At 32.5% G+C, this 16,808-nt stretch overlaps 1 protein-coding gene and 1 pseudogene across 2 annotated transcripts; one reads left to right on the forward strand and one right to left on the reverse strand.

Moving 5' to 3' along the window:
* The first annotated feature begins 1,683 nt into the window (after positions 1-1,683).
* LOC137810825 (uncharacterized) lies at positions 1,684-7,325 on the forward strand. 2 transcript variants are annotated; one of them, XM_068612285.2, is made up of 4 exons: positions 1,692-3,575; positions 3,666-4,832; positions 4,985-5,054; positions 5,857-7,325. In XM_068612285.2, exons 1-2 carry the CDS (start codon positions 1,826-1,828, stop codon positions 4,457-4,459), a joined length of 2,544 nt encoding a protein of 847 aa, XP_068468386.1. In that variant the 5' UTR covers positions 1,692-1,825; the 3' UTR covers positions 4,460-4,832; positions 4,985-5,054; positions 5,857-7,325. The 2 variants fall into 2 exon arrangements, with proteins under 2 accessions (XP_068468387.1, XP_068468386.1); XM_068612286.2 differs by having other exon boundaries at positions 1,684-4,832.
* A 4,253-nt stretch (positions 7,326-11,578) lies between these two features.
* Positions 11,579-14,739, reverse strand: LOC150029032 (uncharacterized; annotated as a pseudogene).
* Between the last annotated feature and the right edge of the window lie 2,069 nt (positions 14,740-16,808).

Below are 16,808 nucleotides of genomic sequence, written 5' to 3' on the forward strand. Positions count from 1 at the left end.
AAACTACATTTAGTTTCTCAGCTAAACTAGGCAAAAATCAAATGTTTACAATACACAATACACCAAGAACATCACTCTTAAACCCTACAAGAGTATTCTTCTACCCCTGTAACACACTGTTACAAAACTACAACTGGAAACCCTATCCAATCACATATAAACACCACAAATCAAAAGCATACAATAGAACAATATCTCCTAAATTACAATAAGAACAAATAAGATTCAAAAACTTTTATTTCAAAAAACTTTTATAAGATTCAAATAAGACTGAAAAGATTGATCGATTGATCGAAAGAACTAAAGAACGCTCCAAGAAAATGTTTTTAGACTTGGAATAATAACTCTCTCAATTTTGAAGGTATTTTAAAATCTCAAACTTTAAAAATGTATTAAAAAAGATTTGGGAATGAGAGTTATGTAGATTTTATCTTATCAATTTTAATGAATTAAAAACGTGTTATAATATATTGATTTCACTTAATAATGAAAAAAATAATTAAATCAATATTTCTATATATTAAAATAAACTAATAAAGATCCTAATGAAAACACATAAAATTTCAATCTATTAAAAACTCGCTTCAACAAATTAAAATATCATGCTACTTATGATTTTAAGTATATTAATTGATGTAATCAATTAAAATATCCACTACACTCTTTTAAGACTTTAGATAAAAACATTTTAATTAATTAAAATACTTTTTAATCAATTAGAATTATCCTTCAACTAAAATAAGTTATAATCAATATTTAAATCAGTTTTTTTAAACTAATTCCTTGTAAAATGCCATCACTTTAATCACTTTAGATAAAACCAAATCTTCAAGACTTCTTCAAAGGTTTCTCCAAAAGGTGGATTTATTAAATATTGCAGAAACAACTTCAACAATATTCTTGTCACAGAAAAAACTATATATCACAAGTAACATCTAAATATTTTAGTAATCATTAAATAGTCTAATTGCATAAGCGTCTTAAAAATATAGAAACTTTAGTTCTCTAATTCACATCCTTAAGTCGTAACGACATCTTACAATAAAATATAGTAGTTTATTTATTTCTTGATTTTAAAAAATTTATGCAAAATTTATTGTTATAAAAGATATGATTCTTTTTTATTTTTTTATTTTTTTTATAAAAGATTTGTTTAATAAATAGTTTGAATATATATATACATCTTTAAAACATGACACGAATTTTAAGTTTAATTAACTTTTAAGTAACTCATAAATTTCAATATTTTTAAATGATTTTCAATTAAATTTTTTATTCTATTAAATGTTTAAAATATTTTTTTATTTTTGCCCAAGTATTTTTACATTTGATTTTTGTTGTCAACGTAATCACGCGACCATTACTTGTTTTCTTCTCTTCAATTCAATGATCAATTAGTTTATTTGCTCTCCAATCTTCTTCTACTTAACTCGTTTCTTCTCCCTTTGAAAGCGAGTTGAAGGATACGTTGAAATAAATAAATAAAATATAAATTATAGATGAATTGGAGATAAAAATATTAAAACAATGGTTAGATAATTTTGTTAACAAAGAAGAATACTTCAATAAAAATGAAAATATTTGAAACACTTAAAATTATTTTCAATAAAAATTTAATTAAAAGTTATCTAGATTGTAATTAAACCTAAATGTTAATAGCATGAGAGATGGAAAAGAAAAAAAACGAAAGGATGAGTTTTTACTAGAGTGAAATGAGGAGTTTGGAAGGAGAGCATTGTTGAGGTGACCTGAGCTAAGCTCGGACGACTTGGCCGCCGTGATAAGTGCCGGCGCTCCCATCTCCATCTCTGTCTTCGACCTCCCAATGTCGCCAAAGTTCCACATTTCTCGCCCCCTCCTCTCTCTCTCAAGCGAACCCTCTCTCCATCACCTCTCCCTCATCAACCTCTCCTTCTCCCACTCCCACTCCCACTATTCCACTTCCAATTCACCCTCCCACACCTCTCACTATCTCTCCCAGTTTCTTCCTCTCGCCCACTCCCCCTTCAAACCCCTCAACACAATCACCGCACGTGAACGTCGCCTAGTAGTCCTGGGCCTATCCACCGCCATCAAAATCGACCAGGGTTTCGCCCTCAAGGCCTTCTCCCTTCGATTCTGCCCCTTCCTTCTCGTCAAGATCATGAAATTGTTAGATACCCGCCACGCCGCGTTTGCGTTCTTCAAGCTAGCCTTCGGGGACAATTCCGAGGAGACCGTTCGCTTGAGCTGCGTCGCGGCGCATGTTCTGGCGGCGCAGGGGCTTCACCTGCTCGCGCAGGACGTGGTTTCCTGGCTCATTGCCAGGGTTGGGGCAGGGAGAGCTGACAAAATAGTTGAGTTTATGTGGAGGAATCATGCTATGTATGAGTCTGATTTTTCAGTGTTGAATACGCTTTTGAGGGGGTTTCTGAATTTGGGGATGAGTCTTGAGGCGTTGGAGGTTTTGCGTAAGATGAGGGATGTGGGAGTTAGGCCTGGTTTGTCTTCGCTGACTATTCTCATGAGGTTGTTGCTTAGGCTTGGTGATTATGGTAGTGTGTGGAAGGTGTTTAAGGATATGATCCACAGAGGGCCTCGCCCTTCGAATATCACGTTTAATGTGATGTTGTATGGGTTTTGTATACAGCAGAAGGTTGCGATTGCGGAGAGTTTGTTGCATTTGATGCATAAGTTTATGTGTAGTCCTGATGTTTTTACGTTTAACATTCTTATTAATGCGTGCTGTGTTAGGGGGGGGACTTCGGTTGCGTTTGATTGGCTCCATTTGATGGTTAGAAGTGGTTGTGAACCGAGTCTTGCTACGCTTAATACCTTAATGCATGCACTTTGCCGGGAAGGGAATGTGGGGAAGGCGCAGAAGCTCTTTGATGAGATTCAGGATATGGGAATTGTTCCAAATGCAGTCATGTATAATACACTGATGGATGGGTATTTCAAGGCAAGGGAGGTTGGTCAGGCTCGCTTGCTTTATGAAAAGATGAGGACTAAAGGTGTTTCTCCTGATTGTGTGACTTTTAATATTTTAGTTGGGGGGCATTATAAGTATGGGAGAAAAGATGATTGGAACACGTTGTTGACAGATTTGATTGTATCGGGATTGTTTCCAGATAGTTCACTGTGTGATATAGCTGTGTCTGTGCTCTGTTGGACTGGCAGACTTGATGATGCCATGGCCTTATTGCAAGAAATGCTTGAAAAGGGTCTAACTCTTAGTGTTGTCGCCTTTAACTCAGTAATAGGTGCTTATAGCAGGGCAGGTTTAGAAGACAAAGCTTTTGAAGCCTATCGTATTATGGTCCTGGGTGGTTTCACTCCTTCATCGTCCACTTGTAATTCTTTGCTTATGAGTTTGTGTAGGAAAGGATGCTTGCAAGAAGCCAGGATACTTTTGTATTGGATGCTAGAGAAGGGGTTTCCCATCAATAAAGTGGCTTACACGGTGCTTTTGGATGGATATTTCAAGATGAATGATTTGGATGGAGCTCAGTTTCTCTGGAAGGAAATGAAAGAAAGAGGTATATATCCAGATGCCGTTGCCTTTACAGCCTTAATTGACGGGCTTTCCAAAGCAGGTAATGTCGAGGAGGCATATGAAGTTTTCTTAGAAATGTCAGCTATGGGTTTTGTTCCTAATAATTTTGCTTACAATTCTTTGATTAGAGGCCTCTGCAATTGTGGGAGGATGAGTGAAGCATTAAAATTGGAGAAAGAGATGAGACAAAACGGCATTCTCTCTGACACCTTTACCTTCAATATCATCATTAATGGCTATTGTAAACGGGGACTAATGAAGTTTGCAACTGATACATTTCTTGACATGCAACGGATTGGTTTGCTGCCAGATATTTTCACATTTAACATATTAATTGGAGGGTACTGCAAAGCATTTGACATGGTTGGCGCAGGTCAGATGGTTAATAAAATGTACTCATGTGGACTTGACCCCGATATCACAACCTATAATACACGAATGCATGGCTACTGCAGAATGCGAAAAATGAATGAAGCAGTTATCATTTTGGATCAGCTCATCTCCGCTGGTATTGTTCCAGACACAGTGACATACAACACTATGATGAATGGTATTTGTAGTGATATATTAGATCGAGCTATGATTCTTACTGCAAAATTACTTAAGATAGGTTTTATTCCAAATGTGATTACAACCAATATGTTGTTGTCACAATTTTGCAAGCAGGGGATGCCAGAGAAGGCATTACTATGGGGTAAAAAGTTTTCGGAGTTTTCCTTTGGTTTTGATGAAATCTCATATAGAATACTGGACCAAGCTAACCGTTTGAAACGAGATGACGTTGAACTTGTGAGAGAAACATATGAAAAAGGCCTTTTTATGGATTTCCTCATGTACATTACATTTGACTATTTTTCAAAAAATAAACCTCAGAAGATTGAGAATAGTGTAGAGTTAATTGAAAATCAATTCGTTGCTTTGTGAACTTATTGTTTCATCTTTCTATTATCCTTGAAATCTGCCATGATTTTATGTAATCGTCAGAACAATACATTGGACTCATTCAGTGACTACTTGAGCATTACATGAAACAAGTGGTCAACATATGTTATGTATATACTGTAAGAAACCATTGAGGAATTGGTCAGCCTTTTTGAAGAGGAATGTCATTGGTTATTACTACTCATTCTGGAGGGCTTTTATGTGTTTCTCTGAAATGGATGATAACAGCCATTTTTTAGAGGGCTGCAAGGGAAGCATAATTTGATTCTATGATCAAGGCCTTGAGAACATTGTCAGTCTAAAATGCAATTGAATCTACTGAACTGCAGGCGATGGAGATTGGAGAGTTTTTTTTGTAAGTATAGTGAATCTATTTTTCTTCTAGAGAAGTTATGATATCAAATCTAGGTTATGCACATTTGCCTCTTGTTTGTAGTATGTGGTGCTGAGTTTGTATTGCATACTGTCAGGATTTAAGATTTGAATTAGTTTCATTTTTATTTTCAGGCTTGTGTTGATCTGGGAATTAGATCTGAACATTGTTAACAACCACATCTCTCAAAAGCTTAATGATAAGGTGAAAGCCCAGCTTTGGTTTTATATTTCTCTTGAATGTCTTGGTGAAACTCATGTGCCTGCTCTGTTTATTACTTGTCTTCTTACTAATGCTTATAAATATAAAAAAAGATATTGTTTTTTCTCATTATTAGTGTTTGATAAGAAAAATGCTAAAATGAAACTGAATGATCTGACACTTTTTGTTTCAGCATGAAGATTTTCCATTTTTACATGCTTTGTTCGAGTTCTTGCCTTTATTGATGTTTTGACATATTTGGTTTTGAACTAGTATTTTATGGAATGGCGCTATTTGGCTTTTATTGATGCTTTTGACCTATTTAGTTTTGACCAAATTTGCCAGCTATGCAACTTTTGGTGCCAAAGCAACTAGTCTTCTTGTATCATGTCATAGTAAATATTGTTAGCTATGTTCCTTAAGGATGCTTCTGATCTTGGTGTAAGATTGTTTAATTTAAGTAGCCTTTTTAGAGAAAGGACAGCCTTGGTGCAACAGTTAAAGTTGTTAAAGTGTAACTAGGAGGTCATAGGTTCAACTCATGGAATCAGCCTGTTGCAAATGCTATGTAAGTCTACCTTCAATCCATAATGTGTCTGACACCCTTCCTTCCTCTCATGAGTTTTATAGCTTAGAGGACCAGGTTGTCCTTTTCATTTTAAAAATTGTTTTTCAAGATCCAAATAAATGACACTGCTATATGTGGCTCACATGCTCCCTCCATGCGAAGCCATATTCACTGAAAGCTGTTTTAGCAGGATTTTTACTTTGAACTAAGTTTCGCTTTGGGCTTTCTGCATTTCAGATAAATGAGGACAAGGAAACTGAGAAAAATGAGGCCAAAGCCAAGGATATAATCTTGATGCTCATTTGCTCGTAAGAGGAGAGTGCATTAAATGAATAATTATCATGAAAAGAAAAAGTTTAGAATCAAACGAGAATACTTGGAATTACGGGGTAGTGCTTAGAGGTTGGGAATTGAGAGGAGGCTACAGTTCCTCCTAATGTTTCAATGTCAAAGAGGTGAAACTTGGTGTGGGCTTCAAGTGATATGTTTAAGAAACTTAAATTCAAAAAGAAAAAGGGAGAAGAGGAAGAAGCTTCCAAGATATCTGGAATCTGGATTGACTATGATGCAACAAACTAACAGTCTGAAGCGGTAAAGGTAAGAAGAAAGAAAGGGAAAGTCCAGAAAAAGCCTTATGGGATGGAGTCACATATTATTGTGCTTCTTTCTGGCTTCTTTTGGGACAATTAAATTATGGTCTTAATATTTTTGGTCTTATCGTGTATCTTGATTTTGGTTTTGGTCCCTATACTTAATAAGTTTCATTTGTTGTCCTTGTAGTTTTACAAGTTTAGGTTTTGGATCTAGTTTGGATAAACTTCTCAATTAAAACTTATTGGTGAAGAAAAAAGGAATTAAACTTCTCCCATATTCCATAAGATAAATCAACTTTTGCCCCACAATTTTTATAGAAGCTCTCTCATCTAACTTTTCCAAAAACTGGAGTTCATTATTTGATTTAAACTTGTAGAAATTTAGTTCACTTTTTATTTTCTTTTCTTATAACTGCTTACGAGAAGTTTACCGAACAAGTCCTTGGTCCAAATTGTTGTACCCTACAAGACATGACTTGAAAATGATCAATCAATGAGAGAAGATTTTATTCAATTGATTGATTTGAAAGAATACATCAGCCTCTTTGTATAGATAATTCTAACCCTAAAGTATTGATTACAAAGTGATCTCTAGAATCTTCTAACAGCTTCTAACAAGACACTTAATATCCTACTAACATGTTTTGGCATATTGTTTGTAGTAGGGACCAAAACGAATTTTTTGAAACTATAACTACCAACAACTTATTTTTTAATGTATATGGATCAAAACCAAAATTAAGTCAATCAAACCAAAAATATATTTAAACCTTCAATTATAGTTGAAGATGTTCACCATGTTTGTTAATGAAAGATCATGTTACTGCCAACAATACACAAAAATCTGCTTGTGTTAAAGCCTTTCTTGGGTTTGAAGAAACGAACTGGAATGTAGTTCGATATTTGCAGGTGAAAATGGAAATTTCTGTCATTGACATGCTAAATTGGTAATAGGGGCTAGAATACTAAAGGAATGTGACAAGTTATAAAAAAAAGTTGTCTAAGCTTAGGTTCCCCCAGCTTCTCCAATTTGGGAGGTTTTGTAGAAAAATAATTGAATTATGTGTTTACCCTCAACCCCTTACTTAATAACATGTCTCTCAATTTATTTAATACTCTCTCTCATAATGAGGCATTTGTGCTGTGTGTGCCCTGCCATCACATTGTGGTTGGGATTTGTTGGATATCAGGATAGAAAATGTTCTGATTAATTGTACAACTGTAATCAAGGAGTAATATTAATTGTGCATGGTAGTTTTTATTTCTTTCCGTTTCTGTAAATTGGAATATTTACTATCCCTTATAAGGATCCTGATTTGTTGTACCCTAACGGCTATTTATTCCATCTGTATCACACATTTCAATGTATGGGAATAAACTTTTTTACATGGTATCAAATTAAGGTTTCTGAACCATAACACAAAGTGTGTCCCCATGGCTGACGAACACAAAAAATCAGCGATTGAAATACCCACTATGACCATTCAAATCCCCTTCCAATCACTGGCCACAAACTATATCCCATGGGCAAGATATGTCCGCATCATCCCCCAAGGAAAAGGAAAGGAAGACTACATCACTGCTGAGGAAAGGAACTCGAAAAGAATAATCCAGCCCACCAGAAATGGAAGCTTGAGAATAGCTTGGTCACGTCCCCGCTGCTAAACTCCATGACAAATGAAACTGGTGAGAGCTTAATTTATTTGGACACTGTTGTAGATGTTTGGAACGCAACAAAGGAAACCTACTCAAACATAGACAACACTTCAGCCATTTCGATATCAAGAATCTCTTGGATGAATTGCGACAAGGAGATACTTATGTCATTGAATACTACCTCTCTCTCACAAGGCATTGTCAACAATTGGACATTTATGCAGACATGGAGTGGAAGTGTCTTGAAGATAGAAAGCACCCTAGTTGAGAAGGACTGTATGTACCAATTCTTGTTGGGGCTGAACAAGAATTTGGATGAGGTTAGAGGGAGAGTTCTAACTTCTAGGTACTAAGCCACTCCCTAGTATCTGTAAGATTTTTGTAGAGGTCAGAAGAGAGGAAAGCAACAGAGAAATTATGTTGAGTGGAGAAATTGATGGCATGGCCACTGAAAGATCTGCACTTGCAGCAAGAGAACCCAAAAGAGAAATAGTGGATGGTATGATCACCGTAGGAAAGCACACAAGGGAGACATGTTAGTTAATTCATGGGAAGCATGTTGATTGGAAGCTGAGGCACAGGCAGCATAGGGGTCATGCTGCAATTGGTAAAGAAAGCATACCCAAATTAGAATCTGAAAGCGATATTTCCAGCAGAGAACAAATGAAAACGATACAAAAATCTGAATAGCTTCCACTTCATCTGATACATGCATCTTAGCAAAGGTAGATGAGTTCCATTCTCCATTATTTTCGTTGGTGCACAACTCCCCTGTTTGTATCCCAAACATACACATAATTCTCATGAATAACATGCAGTATGGAATAGGAGTCTTGCTCCTTGCTCCTTTTCTGCACGAACTTGTCCTTAAAGGTAGTCTCCCAATGCTCCAGAATAAGAGAGTGCATGTTTATGGGCTTCCCTTCTAGATGAAAGAACACAAAGTAGTCCTTTTCCGAGATGTGGTCCCGAGAACCCGTACGCGACAGTACTATGTTGAAAAGGACATTATGTATCACTCTTCCAAGGGCATCAAGTTGGAGCTCTTCAGGAAGCTCCTCATCACAACGTTTGTTCCCGACGCCCATCGTGGTCCACCATACAAAAAGGCGTCCACCTCTTTTATGGTCAACTCAATGTCCCACTGGTTTGAGAATGATGGACCTTCCTTCTTCAGATGTTCGACCTGAATTGGTGGTTTAGACTCTCACCATTTTGCTAGTGACTTCACCCTTGAAGCTGTTGTGAACTGATTGTGCATTCGTTCGAAACCAGTTGAATGCTTACGGTTCTAGAGGTTTCTTAGGGCAAGGAACTTTACCCATCCCAGTGGACCAAACACCATGCCCAAAGGGTAGCCAACACACTCTAGATTTGAGAAGGTTAGAGATTTCTTGGGGATAAACTATGATTCAGAAGAAAACATCAACGATGCCTCCCTAGCATTGGAGACAAACAATGTCTTTAGAGTAGTCTTCTTGGGAGCCATTGATTTTCTTAGGTTGCGTTTGAGAGAGAGAAGGGAAAATATTTTTCAAATATTCAAATTTTTCTTTCAAAAGTGTGACATCATAGAAGGAAGTTTGTGTGATATGAAAGGGTTTTTCTTTGAAAGATAAAAGTTAAAAACAGGATGAAGGTTAAGTTTTTTTAGGATGTGTTTGGATTGGAGAGGAGATTTGAGTTGAGGGAGTGGATTTGGAGGGATTTGAGAGGAAAGTAATGTTGTTTGGATTGAGATATATGTAAGAGTAGATTTGTGAGGAAAGTTTATTGAATTTTGTAAATGATGTGATGGTTGTGTGAAATTTTTTATTTTTTTTAAAGGTATAAAATGTAAGTTTATAAATTTATCTTTATTTTTAAAAATATATAAATAATAAAAATAATAATAATTATTTTATATAATTATTTATTTTAATTAATATTAATATTATTATTATTATATAAATAACTATATTTAATTTTAGTATTATTAATTATTATTATTTATTTTTATTATTAATATTATTATATATTTGATACAGATAAAATTAAGAATAATTTTGACTTTTTAATGTATTATATAAATTTTTAATCATTATAAATATATAATTAAGATAATATATATTTTGACTTGATAGATATAATAAATTATAAAATAATATATAATAATTTATTTATTTATATTATTATAAATTAATTTTAACTAAATAAAAAATAATAATTTTAATTTTTTTTATTATTATTATTATTTAGTTATATTTATTCTTTATAATTATTTATTATAGTTATTATTTCATAAATTTATTATTTATTATAATTATTATTTTATATATTTATTAATATTTTATATTATTTTAATAATACTAATTATTTTTTATATTATATTATATAATTAATTGTATTTATTTAATTATAATAAAATAATAATATGAAAATATAAACTTATATATAATAAAAAATATAATTCAAAATCTTATAAATATATATTTTATTACATATAACTAGTTTCTTCGCAAATTCTGACAAGTGTAGGAAGAAAAGTTACCAAAAGAAATTTGTCTCGTTTTCTGCTTTTAAATAATATTTTATTCATTGAAATTTGTATATTTCGCGACAATCTGCGCTTGCAAGTATCCACGTCGTGAGAAACAAACAAAGCCTTAGCGACGTGGGTGTAAAGATGGCATCGTGCATCCTTAATTTTAGTCGACAATTGTTCTATCTTGATATGCTTGGATTGTTGTGCATTAAAATTTTTGTCATTTCACAATGCTATTTAATGCGTCAGATACTTACTAATTATTTTTCATTAATAAGTCATTGCTACTTCAGATGATTTTTATTTTGTTTGTTCTCTGTTTCCTGTCCGAGTTGTATCTCTTATGCATTGTTTATTTCTTTTGATTTCCTATATCCACGGATTGAAAGGCGATGATATAATACATTTGTTTCAATAAATTTAAACAGAAATATGAGTGTAAATTCATGAGATTCACAAAAACAAATTTCATTACAAATAGGAGTGATATATGAAGAAATTCACGTAATCACACATACATCTACATTAAAATTCTTATTTATTCATAGTATTTAAAATTATATTATAAAATAATAATAAAGTTATAAACAATATTTATAATAAGAAAATTAATAATATTTTTACATTTTTTATCAATATTTAATTAATTAATTAATTAATTTATAATTTTAATTTTATATTATTTTATTTAACTAAAATCCACACAAAAATAACTCATATTTCAATTTTTAATTTTTTAAACATAAGGATAAATGTATAATTTTTACACTATTAAAAAATAATTTAAAATATCCTCATAACCTTATTTTCCTTTGCCCATAAACAAATGAGTTTAAATCTGTAGACCTCTTTCGTCTAAGTTAGTGTATTGATTTTGATAAAATGACTTGGTTAAATGAAGTTGTTGTCATAGAATGCATATGATCCTTGAGAAGTTTCTCATGCACCCTTGGACCTCCTAAATATTCTTCCTACATGAATGATGATATAAGGCATAGAAACAGACATGGACACAGAGATACGGCTAAATTGAAAATATAGAATATGAGACATGACATATATATATATATATATATATATATTATTAAAATGTACTAATATACTTCCTAATTTGAAAAAATTAAAAGAAACATTTATGAAAAAGTCTAACAAAAGATAAACTTATTTAAATTATATTGTTTGAATTTTATATTTGTTCATCTTCATTGACAAATACAACTTCTAATTTTGGTTCATCAAGAGATACCTCAAGAATTCCATTTTCATCTAATGAAAAATCATCTCCTACAATATCCCACAATTTAGTTTCCTCTTCTTTGTATTTTGAGGAATTTTTTTAGAGAAGGCGGAGATTACTATGGACAAATACTAGATCTTCTGCCCTTTTAGATGCCATCTCATTTCTTTTTCAAAGAATGTATGAAAGAGTAGGTACTCCAATTAATTTCACAACAAGAAGAAGAACATGGTTATGCAAGTAGCTTAAAAGTTATCTTCTGAAGTGTTGGTGCATGAGCTCCATGAACAATCCACCATGATTTTGTACCCATTTTACTTCTATCCCTTAAAGAGTCAACATCGAAAAAGTCTTCTCTTCCATCTGAAAAGTTTGCAAACTCTATATTTACTTGTCTCTTTATGTCCACATCATCAAATTACCTTATAATACATTTTTTCCTTTCATGAGTAATTTCGACATCTTGATGTGTGGCAAGTCTTTTTGAATTTTCATTTAGTCATTCATGACTATAATATCTACAAAATTAAAAACATATAAACATAAATTAATATAATATTATAAATTTATGATGTTATAATAATATGTACGCAACAAAATATAATTATGAAATAATTTAACTATATAATGTATTACCTTGGATTTAAAGAATGAGTCAGACAATGAAGATATGTGCTACTCTTAGTCCAATGATAAATTAATATTAACTTTACTACCTCGAAAATTGATGAATATTCAGCTTCTGTCTTCCTTTCATGATGGTATATGACCTTTTTCACATTTCAATCATTGAATCCCACATTTCATATACTAAGAGAAGAGTAGCCATATTCGTACCTATTTTTCTAAGAACATCATAAATAAGGGCAGTAAAAGTTGTAGAAAATGAAGCTTTGATGCCTATGTTGTTGTGTTTGGGATTTAGTTCTAGGTTGTTTAGAATTTGTAAAGTTCATTTTTAAACCAATGCACAACTGAATCAATCTGTTTTGAAAAAGAAAAGTGATTTTCTAAGCCAAGTGAAAAACAACCGGTTGATTTCTCGGTTTAGTCGGTTGTTTTACACCCAGCTTGTTTGAGGGTTTTCAAAACTATTTTTGACTTGGTTGACTAATTGCCAAAACCAATTCAACCGATTAAAACGATATTTCAACCGGTTGATTTTTGAATTTCTTAACAGCTTTTCAAAAACCTGTTAAATCTGTTTTCAGTTTATTTGAATCTGTTTTGGCTCGTGTTTAACTGCCTAAAACGGCTAGATTGAAGAGCTATAAAACTGGTTACCCTCCATATTTGAAAACACACAGAAAGTGAGACTAAGAAACATTTTGAGGAAGATTTGATTCAAGCTTTGCAAGATTGCCTAAGGCTAAGCAATTGGTTCAATAAGTGAATTAAGAGCTCTGTGATTTCCTGAATACCAGGTGTAATCTGTTCCTTCTATACTTGTAATTGTTTTTAATATTGTATTATTGTGAAATTGTAAATCTGTAAGGTCAGAGTGTTTTGACTGTGTTTGTGTGAAAAGGCAAAAAGGGTGTGCGTTCTTGTGGGATCAAAATCACCTCTTTGTAGTGTTGTGTGATTGTAATCTGTTGTTGGTTACTTAGTGAATAACCAATGATTTTTTGGGAACTGGATGTAGCTCTGGTAAGGAGTGACTAGTATAATTGATTGAGTGATCTTCTCTTTCCCTCACTCATTTAAAATATGATTGAATTGTGATTTTTACATTGCTGCCATAAACAATCGATTAAAATGTAATTTCAATCGATTGTTTTTCTGATAGTTGGTTTATCAATTTTGTTTTCTTGGTTGATCTGATTTGTTTATCTGTAAATCAATATCAATCTTCATTCTTAACATATATTTGTGAAAAACGCCCCTTAAACAATTCACTCCCCTCTTGTTAAGACCATTAATTCTTACAAAAGTAAATATATAATCAACATTCATCCACCAATTATCAGTTAACAAAGTTTCTTTTACAAATTGTGCACTATCCATGTTATCCTCTTTGTAAGAAGACCATTCATCACTAATAACAATCTCTTGGAGTCCTTTTTTTCAAACTTCTAAACCTTTTTAACATGATTATGGTTGAAGCAAATATTGTTGGAGCAACAGAAAGAACTTCAATAAGTTGAAGTTATTGAACATTGATAATCTCATAGAGTTCCCCACAATAAAGTTTTTAACATAGGTAGCATCGTCAACAACTTGTGAGATCCAAGAACATTGATGATAAATATCACTATTTTTTCAATACTTTTTGCTGCACAAATATTTTTCAATGCAAGATTCAAGGTATGCACTACAAAGTCCAATAGATTGAAGGAAATTCTAGTTCTATGAGCATACTTGTTGTCTTACATACAACTGCATTATCAATTATAACTTGAACCACATTCTTCTGCCCAACCTCCATAACTACATTTGTCATGTGTTTAGTGATAAAATCTTTGTCCTTTATCTCACTAGGTCCATCTATTGACTTCAAAAACATTGGTCCACTTTCATTGATAGCCATGAAGTTTATAAGTGGTCTTCTTTGAAGATCACTCCACCCATCACTAATAATTGTTACACCTTCCTGATTCCCTGAGTTTCATATAGCTAGGTTGCAAAAGATTTTCTACATGACTTCTTTTCTTTGAAAGTAAAGGACCTATCAGTTTATTATATTTTGGTGGTACATATCCACTAAGATTAGAAGTACTATCTTCATAATAAAATGCACTTCTATAATAAGGACTTCTTGCTAAATGAAATAGTAGTTCTGAAGAATCAAACATTCTTGCAATTTCACAATCAAGAGTATCTCTCACTTGAATATTGAAAGCAACTTGTAGGGAACCTTTGAAATTTGGGTTAACATCATTGTTAGTCTGGTTTCTTGAATCAGATACAGGTGGTTGTGGGACCTTTTTTTGTTTCATACCCTTTGTTTTCAATGTTGCTTCATTGTCTAATTTTTTTAACTCAACAAGTTTTGTAGGGGTCACGTTTGGACAACTTCTAACTCTTGCTCTCGTAAGTTTTAACAAATGAGCTCTTACTCGAGTGTATTATCCATTGAATGAAAAACTACACAGACTACATTTGATCATTAGGACTTTTTCTTAACTTTGAAACATATCTCCGCAAAGGTTTGTTTCATCTTCTTGTTTGATAACTTGATTAAGTATATTCATCTTAATTTCCTAACAAAAAAATAAAATATAATAAATTTACTTAAATATAAAAAACAAATAAATTCATCTAATAGAAATAATTTATGAATAAAAATAACAAAACATGTAGCAAATTAAAAATTAATTGTAGTATAATATATTATATTTTTTAAAATAAACATTCTTACCAAGTTCGAAATGAGTCATCCAAGGTGGTGAATCCAAGGTGATCAGGTAGATCAATCTCTGTCTTGATGAATTGTCGAGCTTTAACGATGAAAATCGAGTGAAAGTCCACCTCTCTGATGTTCAAGAGTAAAAGTGTAACATATATGATTAATAAGTAAATGTATTAGTACTAAGTAAGTCAGAAGTACTCTCTCATTATTGTATTTACTTGTATTTGTCATTAAATGGTTATATTTACATAATCATAAAAGTATTTAAAATTAAGTGGTTATATTTACATAATCATAAAAATATTTATCATTAACTAACATAACCATACAAATATTTATCTTTAAGTGATTATATCTACATAATAATAATTAAGTGATTATATTTATATAACTATAAATATTTATTATTAAGTAATTATATTTACATAATCATAAAAATGTTTATCATAACCATCAAAATATTTATCATTAACTGGTTATATTTACATATTTGCATAACCATACAAATAGTTATGGTTATATTTACATAATCATAAAAATATTTATTAGTAATTGATTATATTAATATGGGTTACATGAGTCTCAAATCTTCACAAAAATTGATCTTTAAAGTGGATATCATCAAATTTGGATTAAACTGGGATATGATTGGAAAATCGCTTTTAAGACCAAGTTTGGGTTGTATGAGTGGTTAGTCATGCCCTTTGGCTTAACCAATGCTCTAAGCACCTTCATGCGACTAATGCATCATGTTTTAAGACCCTTTTATAGGTCAGTTTGTAGTAGTCTACTTTGATGACATTCTCATCTACAACTTGAACATAGAAGACCATAAAATGCATGTTAGGCAAGTTCTAAAAAACCTTAGGAAAGATGAATTGTATGCCAATCCGGAAAAATGTGTCTTTCTCATAGACCATATAGATTTCCTAGAGTTTGTAGTGAGTTCCAAAGGGGTGCATGTTGATGAGCAAAAGGTAGAAGCAATTAGAAATTGGCCTACACCCACCAATATTAGTGAAGTACGAAACTTCCATGGATTAGCTAGTTTCTATAGAAGATTTGTGAAAGACTTTAGTACTATTGTTGCACCTCTCAATGAGATAGTAAAGAAGGATGTAGTGTTCAAATGGGGTCAAGAACAAACAAATGCTTTTGAAACCTTGAAAGACAAATTAACCAAGACACCAATTTTAACACTTCCCAACTTTGCTAAAACATTTGAGATTGAATGTGATGCCTCTAACATAGGCATTGGGACTATCCTCCTTCAAGAGAGTCACCCCATAACTTATTTTAGTAAGAAACTTAAAGGGAGTCATCTCAATTACTCCACCTATGACAAAGAGCTTTATGCTCTTGTTAGGACTTTGCAAAATTGACAACACTACCTTTTTTTCAAAAGAGTTTGTGATACATAGTAGTCATGAATCTCTTAAATATTTGAAAAGACAAAGCAAACTTAACAAGAGATATGCCAAATGGGTAGAGTTTATTAAGCAATTTCCCTATTTGATCAAACATAAGCAAGGCAAGTCTAATGTGGTGGCGGATGCTCTTTCTAGAAGACATACCTTGCTTAATGTCTTAGACACTCAATACTTGGGGTTTGATCACATCAAGGAAATTTACAAAGATGACCTTGACTTTTCTCTCATGTTTCAGGAGTGCTCAAAGTGAGGCCACAAAGACTTTTTCATACATGATGCCTTTCTCTTTAAAGGGAAAACTTTGTGTGCCCCAAGGGTCTTTGAGACAATCTCTTGTAAAGGAGGCATATAAGGGTGGATTAATTGGACACTTTGGGGTAGCAAAAACCTTAGATAC

Source organism: Phaseolus vulgaris, chromosome 2 (genome assembly GCF_051622355.1).
Source record: "Phaseolus vulgaris cultivar YP4 chromosome 2, ASM5162235v1, whole genome shotgun sequence".
NCBI lineage: Eukaryota > Viridiplantae > Streptophyta > Magnoliopsida > Fabales > Fabaceae > Phaseolus > Phaseolus vulgaris.